The sequence below is a fragment of the Aristolochia californica genome, unplaced genomic scaffold, assembly GCF_029961685.1.
Source record: "Aristolochia californica isolate CCGP_79_NKW_82.1479 unplaced genomic scaffold, dmAriCali1.0.hap1 SCAF_2, whole genome shotgun sequence".
NCBI lineage: Eukaryota > Viridiplantae > Streptophyta > Magnoliopsida > Piperales > Aristolochiaceae > Aristolochia > Aristolochia californica.
This window is the reverse complement of record NW_027181881.1, coordinates 5555156-5569652: the sequence shown is the minus strand read 5'-3', so window position 1 is coordinate 5569652 and position 14497 is coordinate 5555156. Positions and strand designations below refer to the sequence as shown.

General features: G+C 34.6%; 2 protein-coding genes across 8 annotated transcripts; one reads left to right on the top strand and one right to left on the bottom strand.

The window, feature by feature from the left end:
* Window positions 1-179: 179 nt before the first annotated feature.
* Window positions 180-4592, bottom strand: LOC137955671 (ribonucleoside-diphosphate reductase small chain A). 2 transcript variants are annotated; one of them, XM_068802723.1, is made up of 9 exons: window positions 4334-4592; window positions 2814-2974; window positions 2315-2363; window positions 2109-2235; window positions 1715-1786; window positions 1513-1629; window positions 1272-1434; window positions 1098-1168; window positions 180-593 (listed from the first exon to the last, which is right to left on the bottom strand). In XM_068802723.1, the coding sequence occupies exons 1-9, from the start codon at window positions 4479-4481 to the stop codon at window positions 479-481; spliced, it is 1023 nt and encodes a 340-aa protein (XP_068658824.1). In that variant the 5' UTR covers window positions 4482-4592; the 3' UTR covers window positions 180-478. The 2 variants fall into 2 exon arrangements, with proteins under 2 accessions (XP_068658824.1, XP_068658825.1); XM_068802724.1 differs by having other exon boundaries at window positions 1715-1780.
* A 3660-nt stretch (window positions 4593-8252) lies between these two features.
* On the top strand, window positions 8253-13116 carry LOC137956105 (endo-1,3;1,4-beta-D-glucanase-like). 6 transcript variants are annotated; one of them, XM_068803437.1, is made up of 10 exons: window positions 8255-8332; window positions 9286-9352; window positions 9683-9749; window positions 10138-10515; window positions 10622-10643; window positions 10788-10911; window positions 11007-11097; window positions 11186-11275; window positions 12485-12585; window positions 12824-13116. In XM_068803437.1, the coding sequence occupies exons 4-10, from the start codon at window positions 10374-10376 to the stop codon at window positions 12962-12964; spliced, it is 711 nt and encodes a 236-aa protein (XP_068659538.1). In that variant the 5' UTR covers window positions 8255-8332; window positions 9286-9352; window positions 9683-9749; window positions 10138-10373; the 3' UTR covers window positions 12965-13116. The 6 variants fall into 6 exon arrangements, with proteins under 6 accessions (XP_068659542.1, XP_068659537.1, XP_068659540.1 ...); XM_068803438.1 differs by lacking the exon at window positions 8255-8332 and adding an exon at window positions 8394-8569; XM_068803441.1 differs by lacking the exon at window positions 9286-9352 and having other exon boundaries at window positions 8253-8332; window positions 10145-10515.
* Window positions 13117-14497: the final 1381 nt, after the last annotated feature.

Genomic DNA, 14497 nt, shown 5'->3' with positions numbered 1-14497 from the left:
AAAGTTCTTTTAAAAGGTTAAATGGGGTTCTGTGTATAGAGTCATAGGGGTGGTTCAACTAACTCACTTTTTCCTATCTTGCATCCAATCCTACTTCCTTTAATAGTTCCTCATATAAGAGAAAAGACACTTGGCTTGACCATTTCCTCCTTATCACCTTTTAAATTACAAAACCCAAATTAAGAAAATTAATAAGAATGAGTGCATGCAACAGAAACAGAGATGGTTTACAACCTACTAACATGTAAACTGGTGGCTATTCTACTTCCACACAAATAGACCCAGTTTGGCACAGCAAATAATGAGTATATGCCATTACAATTTGTTGCCCTTATCAGGATCAAATCCATGAATATGCCAACAAAATCAGATATGCTCAACACTTTCTCCCTAAATATCACTTACAACAAGGGCTCATACCGAGGTAAGTACACAAGCATCGTTCTCATATAGACTAGAGAAAGGCATGCTTTCTTGACTAAAAATCTTCATCCACTCTGAAGACATAATTTTGGTTTCCTTCTTCCAGGCTGGTCATTACTGAAGCCTTTTGGTAGTCTCCCACCCTTCTCTCAAAAAAATTGGCTTTTCCCCTGCAGAAGGAGATGTTGAAAAAAAGGTGAATTAAATTATGTCTAAACAGAATGCAACTACAGCACACCATCGAGGTGATTCGGCTGCACTTATCCTATAGATATGTCCACAAACATAATGATTTTGCTTTATATGGAGATTGAAATGGACAATATGTGGTATTTGTCAATGTCCTGTCAGTCTGTAGAAAGACCAAGATAGTTCTCATTTGCCTATATAGAACACAGACATCTGTATAAGTTGTATCAATTGATACATGTCAGGTTTCTAGTTAACAACTTCATTGTGTCAAACCATGAGAAAAGCTTATGGCATGTCTTTAATAATCATATTTGTCTTTTTGTTGTTTCCCTGTCCACCGTCATGTGTTAACATCATCAGATCCAGCATGATGTACAACGAAGCTGGCAGTTGAAAACCTCCAGAATTCTTACCAAGCATTCTGCTGCAATTTGATGTCCCATCAACACATAATGTTTCACAATAATAAAGTTGATACTTACTGCAAGGATATGAACTCCATCCAATCAAATGGATTGTCCACATTGTACATCTTTTGGCACCCTAAGGATATCTGGAAAAACCAATGTCATATTTAACCTTCAGACAGTCTATGAATATAGAATGAAAACACAAAAGACTTTATATGCCACAAAAATACAAGAAAACAGGTTTACCAGCAGATGATCTGCGACAAACTTGATATATTGGCTCATAAGATCTGAATTCATGCCGATTAATGCACATGAAAGCGCTTCACAAACAAATTCTGTTTCTATTTCCACTGCATCATGCACAATTTCGTGCACTCTTTGCCAGGGTAATGGTCTCCTCAATAAGCTGTTAAGTTGAAAGATTCCACACATAAGATCTACAAGACTTGCATCACCATTGTTAATAAGCATATAAAGAATTTACCTGTACAATGCACAAGCAAAGTCACAGTGTAGACCTTCATCTCTTGAGATAAGTTCATTTGAGAATGTTAGGCCAGGCATCAGCCCTCTCTTTTTCAGCCAGAAAATGGCACAGAAACTGGAGAAAAGAAAACACGGTTAATATGTAAAAGACCAGCACAGAGTATAAAATATAGTTCAGCTCACTCAAAGAAGTCAAGTACCTCCCAGAGAAAAAGATGCCTTCAACGCATGAAAATGCAACAAGTCTCTCTACAAAAGAATTGGAGCTGCAACTAGAGGTGTATTAAAATGGAGAACAGGTGAAAATCACATTTCCGTATTTCAAAAGCAAAAAGAGTGTGTATGACATATTTTAAAGAGGGCCATCTTTGACCTAGACCAAAATAATGAACAAGCCTGATAAATCGGATGGAAACCTCACATTCACCAAATTACATTAATATAATGCATTATTCTATATAACCGATCCCAACGGCTTCCCCCTCCCTCCCATCTTTGAGAAGCAGCAAGAAGAACAATGATTCTAAGCATTCTTCCTCTAGCTTTTGAAAGAGAAACTGAGTGACTTCTACAATAAAATGCATACTAACATACCTCTGTATCCAATCCAAGGCCCACTTTGCCTTCTTAGCAACACAAGGGATATTTTCTATAGCATTGAATAATCTATGTTTCTCCTTTGAGTCCTTAATATAGGTCTCCAATAGTAAGCTGTACATCTCTGAAAAACATCTAAATCAGATGGATGAAACATCACTAAGACAAATGAAAATTTCATAAACCCACTTATAAAGTTCAACCTGAATGGATATTCTCCATGGCAATTTGAAAAGCATAGAATGCTCGGGCCTACATTCATGCAGAAATTAACTGTTACACACCTCCAAGATTAATATAAACAAAGTCCAGACAAGCTAAGTTATCCAGAATTGTATACTTTAATATAATGGAGAGTACTTAGATTCAGAAGTTGAAATTCTATCTAGTATGCTCGCACAAGACACAGACCATCATAATCTATAGAATTCAGACAGCTGAATGCCAACAATGGATTCTGTTCCTAAATAAGTGATCAGATAACTAGGATAATACCGCAGAGTAGATAAGAGATCATACTCCAACCATGGATGGAGAAGGTTCTTTCTGTTGGTGGCCTGGTTGCTGCTGTCAATAGATTGAGACTTCCACTTAAGAAGTCATTACTATAGTAATACATACTATACTCTGCCACCAAATGATAAGACAAAAGAAGAAAAAAAACTGCAAATGAAGATTATCCAGCATTGATCAACTGAAAACCTCAGGAATTTGGACATCCTTTAGGAATCTTGCAGCCAAATTCTCCAAAACAATGCCATCAGAAGCAGCAAAAAAGGCCAACACATGGCTTATGAAGTGTTTTTCGGAGCTAGAAAGGGCTTCCCATTGATGCACATCATGTGAGAGGTCAACCTCCTCAGCTGCAATTTAGTCAAGCATGCCATCAGAAAAAAACAAAGAGCAACAAAGTTTTAAAGCACCATAAGTTCGTCAAGGAAGTTGCAAACGTCAAACTAAGGCAGGGAAAGAGAAAATTCAGAGGAATTTTTCAATAATTAATATCAGAAAACAGAGAAGCCTAGCAATATTTAGAAACAAATGAATAAAAGTCACAAAGAGAAAAATGGATATGTTATATTGACAGGACAAGCACAAATATATAGAACCATTGAAAAATGAAAAAAATAAAGAATAGCATCATAGAAGTAAAGGAGAAAAGAAGTAGGCAAATTATGTATATTTAACAATGAACACATAAATATAATCAGCAACCAAAAAAAATAGCAATTTTAGATTCCTGTAACTCCAGTAAATGGAACAACTATTCCATAGGATGAGAACTGCTTTACTACTAGAGGCAGCCTTGCAGTGCCCTATTCAAGATGCTAATGTGGAAATGTTTTATTTAGAGATGGTTAGGGAGCTGTACATTCCACGCTTATAATCCAACTCAATTCTTATTTAGTTATCAGTATGCCAACTGGTTCTGGTCCAAGATCTTTGAGTCTGCTTTTCCAGTAAAGTCAGTTAAATTTCGGAATGTTAGTTGTAGATAGTCCAAAATTGTTCTTCTTACACCATATATAATGTTACAGGATTTAAAAATCTTGTCACGATGGAAGCTTCCACTGCTTTAATACAAGTTGACTAAGGAAACAGCAGTCGTTAACAGTTGAAATATCCATGACAGAACTAAGGAACAGAAGACCTCATAACATCCACAAACCCTTTAACATGAATAGATGTATACAGAAGTAATGAATTGATGTAAAAAGATGTATTTTAACCAAAAGGAGAAATTCATAGAAAGTAAAAACTGAAATTGAACCAAAAATAAAATATACAAACTGGAAGTCTGTAAATTAATAAATTTAATTCCCAAAACGCGTGGAAAAATGCAAGTTCAGAGAACGGGGAAAGTTTCATTTCCCACAGAGAGACAGACTGAAGGACAATAGAAAGTCGAGAAGTTCCCTTTCAGAAATGGGTGAAAAACCACAATATTGACCAAGCAAAGAAAAACTTAAATTCCATCTAACGTGATAGAAACGTTCCATTTTGGGAAACAAATGCAGTAGCTTGAAAGGCAGACTCAGAAACTCCAATTGATATAACAAGAAAAAAGGCAATTCAATTGTAAAGAAACAATTTGAACGAACTCAAGTCATATAAACTAAGACGATGTAGCAAAATTTTCTAAGGAGAAAACAAACAGAGAAGTTGGAACAAACATAAAAGCCATTCCGAACAATTAATTAGAAAAAAGATAATTTGCACACCGGTCCAAAAGCTTGCTTCTGCTTTCTTGTACATCTCCCACAAGTGCTTATATCTGATCGGGAACATGCAAAACCTATGGGTCTGTTCCATCAGAATCGGCTCCTCTTCTCCCTCTGCTTCTTCGGCTTTATTTATCAAAGAACCCATCTCAGTCCTCAGCCCAACGAGAACAAAAACCTCTCCCTCTTCTTCCTCTCCCTCAAAACCCTATCAGAACCCTCCCCAAAATCTTTCAAAAAGTGGACGTGAGGAAGGGTTCGTTGGTTCTTTTGCTGGGTTATATACCAGCCAAACGTGTGCTGGGAATCTACTATACAGATTGCCATAAAATAACCGACCTGTCCTTTCCCAGTTCCCATCGTCATTTGTCAACGAGGCAGATCGCGCAAATTAGCCGTTTTATTTACAGTTTTACACCTGACGTGAACCCTCACCGACCGGCGATCCTAAACTGGACCGAACTCCGATTAACCTGGCGCCTGCTGACCAGTATTAGCGGCCGTATCTTCGTCAGGAATGTCTCGGGGCTCTATCCATTAGATGCTCAGTATTAGCACCAATGCTTAGTGTGGCTTTAGGAGCCCATTTTGAGTTCAAATTAGTATTAATTATTATAATTAACATAGTTAAATTCTTAATTACTCTCATTTCATTTTAATTCACAAACATAAAGTCTCCTAAAACATTTTTGAAGAATTAGGTTTTTATTCATTTAGCCCCTGAACTAAACTTGTGCTTGGTTTAAGTGTATTGAGTAAACTAAACTCTAAAGACAGGTCAAAAAAACCACCTAACATAATAAGAAATATAAATTACAAGGATTCTAAGGAAATTGATGCAATTAGCAACTAAATGGCGGAGCTCCGAGGATGGAGGAGAGAGGGAGGCAAGAACAGGCTTTCAAAGAAGTTGCGGTGCAAATCTTATCTGAGTAAGTTAGAAAGAGAGAGAGAGAGAGAGAGAGAGAGTAATGCAATGTTTCAAACATTGTCATTGCACTTTTTCATTTCAACTATTGTCTTCTATTATCCTGGTTACCTAGAGAAGTCCTCTTTTTGTTATTCTATCACAACATTAACAAAAACTATAAAATTGTGAATCATGTAGAGGAGCAACCTTGGGATTGAACATCTTTTTCTCTATGGGCATTATGTTATGTAGATTTGACCTTCCATTGATGCCCGCATGTCAAATGAATAGTAAAAAAATTGAAACTAATTTGATTTTGCTAGATCTAATAGTTCAACATACAATATTAACATGATTTACTTTATATTTTCTTCAAAATAGTAATTGGAAATTACAAAAATCAAGTTTAACCATTTTTATACTAGAAAAAAATTAACTTACTTGAGTTTTACCCTACAAAAAATTAACTTACTTGAGATTCGGGTGTTATAAATATCTGTCGCATGGTATTTTTTTCTATGTTTTATTGTATTTCTATGTGTCCCTAGTTACTAGGACGGGTAGAAAGTCTGATTAAGAGTAGGTTGGGTAATGGAGAGTAGGTTGGATAATGGAAAGTGGGTTGAGTCCAATTCAAACTACATTGAGTACATTTGATATGCAATTCACTTATGAACTTGCTGATGGGAGAGATCAACATCTAATTCACGTGTACTGAAGTCAGCATTGACTCGCTGAGATAAACTCTTGGTACTTGAAGGTAAATAATATATTTTTACGCAATATATCTATTATTATCTTCAATTAATTTATGTGAAATATATCTTCTATTGTAGGTAAATATTATTTAGTCGATGATGGTTATGCAAATCTTCTAGGATTTTTGCCTCCATATAGAAGAACTTGTTATCATTTGCAAGAATTTGGAGACAATCTTTCTAGAAATGATAAAGAATTATTCAACCGAAGGCACTCATCTTTGAGAAATACTATTGAGCGACCTTTTGGTGCTTTAAAAGCTCGATTTCAAATATTCAAATGTGCTCCTCCATTTACTTTTGAGATCTATACAAAAGTTGTAATTACTTGTTGCATATTATATAATTATATATGTACAAAGGATTACATGGATATATTTGAAATAGATGAGGATGATTCAGGTAATGACCTTGGTGGAGGAGATGATGAGGTCTTATTAGGTGTAAATAATGATGAAGATAGCGATGATAGTCATGGTCTTGTAGATGAAGACAACCAATTAACAAATATTCGAAGGGAGCGTGCATTTCAATCCACATGAGCCACACAATACTGAGATGCTTTAGCAACTCACATGTGGAATGATTTGATTGTTGTATCTTACTACTTTTGTGCATGTACGTTGTCTTTCACATGTACTACCTTGATATTTTTAATATTAACAAACTCATTGTTATCTAATTGTCATTATCAAGCATTTTTATTTAATTATTATATTTTATATATGTTACTAATAATCTATCTTATTTTATTAATAAAACAATATACTTATTAATGTATTATATTCATTATTTTTATTACTATATTAAATTAGTAAATTAAGAGTGGTAATTAAATTATTTTTAAAGTAAGCATTTGATCAATTATTTTTGTTTAATTATTATATTTTTATAATTAATTAAACTAATGATTTTTTTATTTTGTGGTAATATATTATTAATTTATACTACGTAAAAATCTATCTAATGTTATTAATAAAATAATAGATTTATTTATTTATTATATTTATTTTTTATTACTACATTAAATCAGTTATTTAAGAGTGGTAATTAAAATATTATTAAAGTAAGAATTTAATCAAGTTTTTTAATTCTTTTTTATGTTTAAATATATCTTATGTTATTAATAAAAATATTTAATTATTTATTATATTCATTTGTGTTATTTTTTAAATTTTGATTCATCTATTTTTTTAATTAATTAGTGCACAGTTACAAGTAATTATTGTATTAATTTATAATAAACTACAATCATTTATTTAAAAAATATCTTATTTAATTAATCACTATACTAATATATTTTAATACTATATTAAATTACTTATTATGTTTTGGTTAATTATCTGTTTAGGTATATGTTTTATTTAGGTATATTATAAAAAGTTACTCATTCTCTTGTTTACACTATATTTTTCATTTTGGGTACTAACACTAAAATTGTTTTCTAGTACACTTTACATCTACCACACTAACATCAACAAGTGATTCACTTTCACTTTCACTTTCACTTTCGCTTTTACTTGAGGGAGTTGATTCGTAATTATATTTTTGGCCATGATGCACTAGAACATATTGAGAAAAAAAATCCAAATCTTCAAAATTTCTTGGCCGAATAGATTGATAAGTTAAATTATTTAAATATTTTTAAAATTTAAGTTGAAAGTATATTTCACTTTATTTACACACTCACTTAAATTAATATAATCTAATGATTATAATTTAAATTTTAAAATTTTAAATTATAACATTATGAAATTATTTGTCATAAATTATTAAAGTATTATATTAATAAATAAACTTAAGTATTAATACATTTAGTAATTGCTAGTAATAATAATTTTTCATTACTATAAAAGATTCAATAATATTGTATAAAATTAACGTAATGATTATTATTTTTAATAGTAATTTTTTCGTTAATATACTAATAATAATTAAATATGTTATATATTTGTATTTTATTTAAATTATAAAAAATAATTTATATAATTAACTATATCACAATTGGCTAATTATATTTTCAATCTTAAAATAATTTTATGTAATAATAAAATATTTAAAATTTAAATAATAATAACTTCTTATTATACATATTTAGTCATATGGTAAAATATTATTAAAATAATTATATTTAATTATTATTATTTACTTATATTTAATGGTGCTTTCAATTTTACCTACTTCGAATAGGGCTCTCAATTTTTGCTGTATATTTATTTGATTGTCGTCAAATATACTGGATAACATCTAGCACTCACGTCCTTTCCTCTACACGATACTACCGACACTGTCTTCCACCTCTCAACGCCCTGTTCCTTCATCGATCTACTGGTAACCTCTCCTCCCTTACCTCCTCCTCCCTCTCGTCAACTCTCTCTTCTTTCTCCTCTCCTCTTCTTTTTTATCCTCTCCTCTCCTCTTCTCTCCTGTCTCTCGAGATCAATTGGGTTGGAGTCTCCGAGGTGTTTTTAGCACATGCACAGTAGACAAGTACAAAATTTCTTGGAGCAGGATTCTCGGAGGAGAGGATAGTTACTGTAGTGAAATCCAGAGAAAAGAGGGCGACAAGTTAAATCATGAACTCCTGCCTTAGTTATTATGAGTTATAAATGAGTAATTTCTTCCAATGGTATTTGCAACCATTTTCTCAGTTCCATCCTGTCGTGAGTGTCTTTGGAGTCTTGTGCGTTTGCGGAAATGGTAAACAGAGAGACGGTCCTTTGGGTGGTTGTTAAGGTTTTACGGGGCCGGCAACTGATAAAACTCTCTAATTTAAGATACCCATAAAGCTTGAGGCCCTCTGCTTCTGCCATTCGTCGTGGCACCGGAAAAAAAAATCTTTCTTAACTTGAAAATAGCACATTTTTTTCTGGTTTGACTGGAAAAGTGCGTTCAATTATCGGATTTGCTTGCAGTAATGTCTGAACTGTTTCGACGTGGGAGCTTTTTTGGTTTTGTTGCGTCGAGTAGGGCTCTTTTTTCTTGTTTTCTGTATCTGTTTTGACTTTTTTTTCTTCTGAAATAGTTTTCTTTGACTTTAGTTTGTACCAGTGGTTCAGTTTTGATTGGAATTATGTGACTTTAAGTTGTCTCTGTGTTGTGCTTCATTTATGTTATAAATCAACTATCTTAACTGACAGAGATTGGAGGTAGGGAATCGTCTTTGTCTGGTCTCTGTATGAAGGTTACCGAATTATATATGATAATATCTTTGTTTCATGGGAAGCCTTGGGTTCTGCAAGAGAATTTCAATGTCGGTATTGATCAAGCTCATTCCTTGGCAGTCTCTTCTCTCTCAATATTGGATTGGCAGTGTCTCTTCTCTCAATATTGTTCTTTTGACTGCCTGAGGTAGGTTCGACTGCTCAAGAGAATGTGATTTAGAGCCATGGTATTCAATGTCGAGGGCTCTCTTATGGTTTAATATTTGTTGCTTCTACTAGCTTTCTTTCAGAGTTGTCTAATTATATCCATTTTGTTTAAAGTCTGTCAAGATTAAGTCTGGGTACTATTTTTTGTTTCTTTTGTTTCATGCAGTCATGAGAAATGGTTTTTTTTGTTTCATAATAGCGATTTGATTGTAGAAGTGATAGATATTTGTGGAAGTGACCATGTGTTATCTTGTCTCCTCATCTTTTGTATAAAAAGGCAATTTTTCTCATGCTATTTTGTCATTCACAGCTCGGGTCAACAGGTCTGCTAAAGCTGGAAATGTTGTTAGGGTGTTGCTGGAACTACAACGTTGAAGGTGTGATTCCCTCCAATATACGCCCATTTGGTAGACCTTTGGCCTTATTGGCTACTTTACCTTTTTTTTTTCTTGTAATATCTTGTTCTATATGAACTGTGGTGAGCTGAGTTACTAAATGGTCTGAAGTCTTCAGCTGCTTCTGTTCTGCTTTATCTTTGAAAAGATGAATCTCACTATTAACTGTTGTCTGAGAAGAATTTGTATTGCCTTGTCAACATGGATCTGTGCAAGAGTCCTGGATCCATTTGTAAGTGGTTTAATGTGGTACTATGTCATCCAAGATTTTATCATCTCTTATATCTCATATATATCTTATCTTGTCAATCATTCTTTTATTTGTGTTCTTTTATTTTTATGTTTGAATGTTAAGTTCTATATATTTCAGGAATTAGTCAATGAACCTATAAACAAACGCAAAGGCTGGCTCTCTCAAAATTTTGACAACGTTGAAGGGGCACCAAAAGACTATCAGCTGCGAAGACTAGAACATTAGCCGTTCTGGCTACAGATCACTCATTGGTTTCTCTGCTGCTGTGGACTGCATTCTCTGTTGTCAATTAATTTTGTTTCCCCGCATTAATTGAGCCATTCTGCTAGATCGATCGAAGTTGAGTTGGAGAGATGATAGGCATACAATTGGTTTGTTTCTTTCTGAGTTTTTCGTTTGGAGCCGGGAGTCTGGAAGTCATCGGCGGACTAAACGCTTATGTTGCTGGATCCTGTGGTTCTAATCCCGCAGTGCTTTTGGTCTCGGACATTTATGGTACATATGTCTACCCAATTAAGTGTTCCTATACATAGAACTTCTGCTTTTCATTCTGGGCTTTGATCTTGTTTTAACCCTGGGCTTGCTTTTGATTGTTTTGCAGGATATGAAGCTCCAAACTTGAGGTAAATGTGTGCAGCCACTCTCTTGATCTTCATCGGCAGGTTTTGTGCTAATAAGTCATGATTTGTGTAAACATGTTATCTTCTGGAGTCATCAAGACTGAGCTCGGCTGATTCTATCGTCACTCTCCACTCATGTACATACAGGAAGCTTGCAGACAAAGTTGCTGCAGCAGGATTCTACGCAGTGGTTCCTGACTTCTTCCATGGGGATCCTTATGATCCCACAAAGTATCCAAGCCGTCAGGACTGGTCAAAATCCCATGGAACAGTTTGTTATGAATTAATACTCTAATTAATTCATCACTAATGCCATTCATGATGATAATTCAAGAGATTATCTCCCACTTTGCATTTAATTTGTAGGATAAAGGATATGAAGACGCCAAAGCGGTGATTGCAGAAATAAAGAGAAAGGGAGTGTCTACCATTGGCGCCCTCGGCATTTGCTGGGGAGGTGAGTTTCTTCTCTTCTTAGGGTTTAGGGACTTGAATTGCCTTCTCCATGCAAGACCTGACTCAAACAAATTTGATATTAAGAGCAGGCAAAGTAGTAGTGGAGTCTGCTAAGAACCACGAGATTCAAGCAGCTGTTATGTTCCATCCGTCAAACGTTACTGTCGATGATATCAAAGGTGATACTTTATATTTGTAACAGTCTCAAGATCAGAGTCACTGGGTTGAGATCTTCTGCAATGGAAGATTCTGTACTAGGGTGCCTGACAAATCATATTCAGTGTGTTTTGTGGTGGGGTCCGCTGAAGCAGATCAAAGTGGGGAGAGATCTGAGATCTTTTGAGAGCCCTAACACATTTTAGGCGCTTCTTGAGATAGTACATTCCACGCCTTCAGCAGATCCAATCTCAAAGTTACCTATTGACAAAATATAATGATTCTTAGCCATTGGCAAAAGATTTTTAGAAACTTGTTTCCTTGAAAATAAACACATCTACATAACCTTTTTTTTTTTTTTCAAAACTTTATAAGAATGTGAAGAGAACTTCAAAATAGTGATTCTAAAACAGATGAACAGGATTAGCTCAATCACAGCTTTGAAATTGTTTGAGTAAATATATAGTTGGTTCAAGTAAATTGTTTAATTAAATTTATGTTGCTACTATTGTTACAAAACCCGGATCAGATAGACCTGTTGAACCAGGTTCAATAAGACTTGATTGCCTGTCTCGGCCACTACAAACCCGAAAAACAGATGAAACCTGGTTGGCAGGTCATTGGGGGGAGGAAGGCTTGAGGTGCGACCTCCTTTAAATTTGTTGATGAGGGAAAGACCCTATGATGATGGTGGGGGTGGGGGGATCCTTCCCTGGAGGGGAGGCAAAGAATGGTTCTTCCTCTGAATTTTTAAATTTTTAAATGATGATATCATAATGATATTATCACAGTTCAACTGGTGGTCAAACAGAGTTGAATCAGGATGAACCCAATTTATTCATCTCTCCTCGTCACTTTTGTGGTAAATTGATTGTTTCAAAATTAAAAACCATTGCTAAAAAGAGTAATACTTTAATAGGCTCTTTCCCATATGCAGATTACTTTAGTATTAGGTGGATGTCCTGCTAATCAATCTTTACGATTATTTAACCAAGCTCAAAAATCAAATGTAAGGTGCTGAGCTTGTACAAGTATATGATTACATATCTATAATATAATACGAATGCAAGAATTGCTTTCAGGTTTTTAAAAATACTTAGGCTTTTGTATGCTATATTTCACATGTGTACATCATGGTGTTGTTGTTTGTTTTGCTTCACTAAGATATGTTCAAATACTCAAATCATCCTTTAGTTAATGGGAATCGGTCTGATTGATATGATATGTTTTAGAGGTGAAGTGCCCCATTTCGATACTAGCAGCTGAGATTGACCAGGGTACTCCACCTGAATTGGTAAAACGGTACGAGGTTGCTTTATCAGCAAAACATGAGGTAGACTTCTCCAAACTTTCTTTTCATTCTCTTGTCTTGCCTATATATAATCTTGTTAATTGTGTTCTGATGTGTTGATGTTGCCAAAGCCTTGTCTTACATAATCGGTTAAGTAGTTGTTCTGTTAAAACCGTTCTATGCGAGTTTGACTGTACTGGTGAGATTAAATACCGTTGAGGAAGTTTTGGTTCTCGCTTTAATGACTGAATCTTATTGATTTTCTTCGCATATTGTGTAGATTGATAGCTTTGTGAAAATCTTCACCGGGGTTGCGCATGGTTGGACAGTTAGATACGATGTTAACGATGAAGCAGCAGTGAGGAGAGCAGAAGAAGCCCATATCTACATGTTAGACTGGTTCGTTAAATATCTCAAATGAGGAATTATAAAACTTTCTTAAAAGTCCGAAACCTGACATTTACATGTTTAAAAGCTCGTTTTGTTATCACGGTTCAACGACTCTTATCATGAACTGGATATGCCATAGTTTTCCTGCATTACAGCTTTTTCCGATGAATATACTATTTTGCCAACAGATATATTCTCTACGGACACATTTCATTTTTACAGGCAGGAAAGTAACAGGACGGCTTTTAACTACAAAAACTGATTCTGAACTAGACCCAGTCCACTGTCCGGGTTAGGAGTTTAGACGTAGAAGGGGAAGAACCCAATGGACCCGACTGAGTTTGTAGGTTTAATTGGCGAAGCGGTGTTCTGGCCGAGCAGCCAAATCAACTATCACGAATGAGAACAATAGAGGCGAGGAACGAGAGGATTCTTCCTTGTTGGTGGCTGCCACTAGAAAGAGGGGAGGGGTGACCCCCCTTTTGTTTGCAATGGGGAAGGGATCCCTCATCCTCGCCGTTTTTTGCACAATGGCAGGGGATCCCTCCCTTGTCGCTCAAAATGTAGAGGGATAGGGGGGATGCAGCCCTGCCCCCTCCTCCCCTTTTCTACAAGACAGGGAAAGGGCCTGCCCTCCCCTTGGCCTTTTGTACCACAGAAAGAAAGTTAAATTTCTTTTAAGTTAATATTGAGGAACAATCGTGGATGTCATATGAGTTATTGCAACCTCTACAAGATGCCATTTATTTCTTTCAGATATACTATTTTACTAAGGTGTATATGTACAAGATGATTGATGAACAATTCCCTTCTTTTAATACAAAGATTGAAATTAAGAAGAGAAATATTCCTTAGCATTAACAAATAAAAAAATCTTTTTGTGAAATGAGTTTCAAGCATATCATAGGAATCAAAGAGAGAGAGAAAACTTTTGATTTATCTTTCACTAAATAAAGCCAAATTACTTAGGAATGATCGTCCACAAATATAACAAAGTACTTAGATTGAGTAGTGTTTGGTACATCAATTGGTCCCCAAATATTTAAATGAACTAAGATACTTTTTCTATCGGGGTAAGAAAACAGACCTATGATGTTTTCCAAACTGACAAAACTCACAAGACAACTTAATAAGATATTTAAAAAACGGAACCAATGTTTTTAAACTAGGCAATGAAGAATGACTAAGCCTATTATGCCACTGTATTACACTTGGATTTGTTGTTGCTATAACTGTCAAAACTAAAAGGTCCAAGAAATAGAGTCATCTCTCATGGCTGCTACAAATCACTTGTTTTGTCTTGATGTCCTAAAAAACACAATGAGAAGGAAAAAAAATTATAAAGTAGTTTAATTTCTTGGTCAATTTGCTAAAACACATGAGACTCAATGAAAATTGTGGAATAAATAGAACCTTAGAAAAAGATAAAGAGGAGGATATAGTAGAAGTACTAGTACTCGGTACTTTAGTTTGAGATCTATCTGTAATAGATACAAATTAGTCCATTGCACAAGGAGACAAAGAAGATATGTTTCCAATTTTATCAGTAAGATGCTTAGAGGCT

Bases quoted from the DNA above. Each gene is read 5' to 3' on its own strand.
- LOC137955671 (XM_068802723.1), bottom strand. From the start codon at position 4,481: ATGGGTTCTTTGATAAATAAAGCCGAAGAAGCAGAGGGAGAAGAGGAG. The intron at 1,787-2,108 runs GTATGTTAGTAT...ATACACCTCTAG, and splicing joins GCCTTGGATTGGATACAGAG to TTGCAGCTCCAATTCTTTTG. The intron at 1,630-1,714 runs GTACTTGACTTC...TCTTTTCTCCAG, and splicing joins GGCATCTTTTTCTCTGGGAG to TTTCTGTGCCATTTTCTGGC.
- LOC137956105 (XM_068803441.1), top strand. From the start codon at position 10,374: ATGATAGGCATACAATTGGTTTGTTTCTTTCTGAGTTTTTCGTTTGGA. The intron at 11,098-11,185 runs GTGAGTTTCTTC...TATTAAGAGCAG, and splicing joins CCTCGGCATTTGCTGGGGAG to GCAAAGTAGTAGTGGAGTCT. The intron at 11,276-12,484 runs GTGATACTTTAT...GATATGTTTTAG, and splicing joins TACTGTCGATGATATCAAAG to AGGTGAAGTGCCCCATTTCG.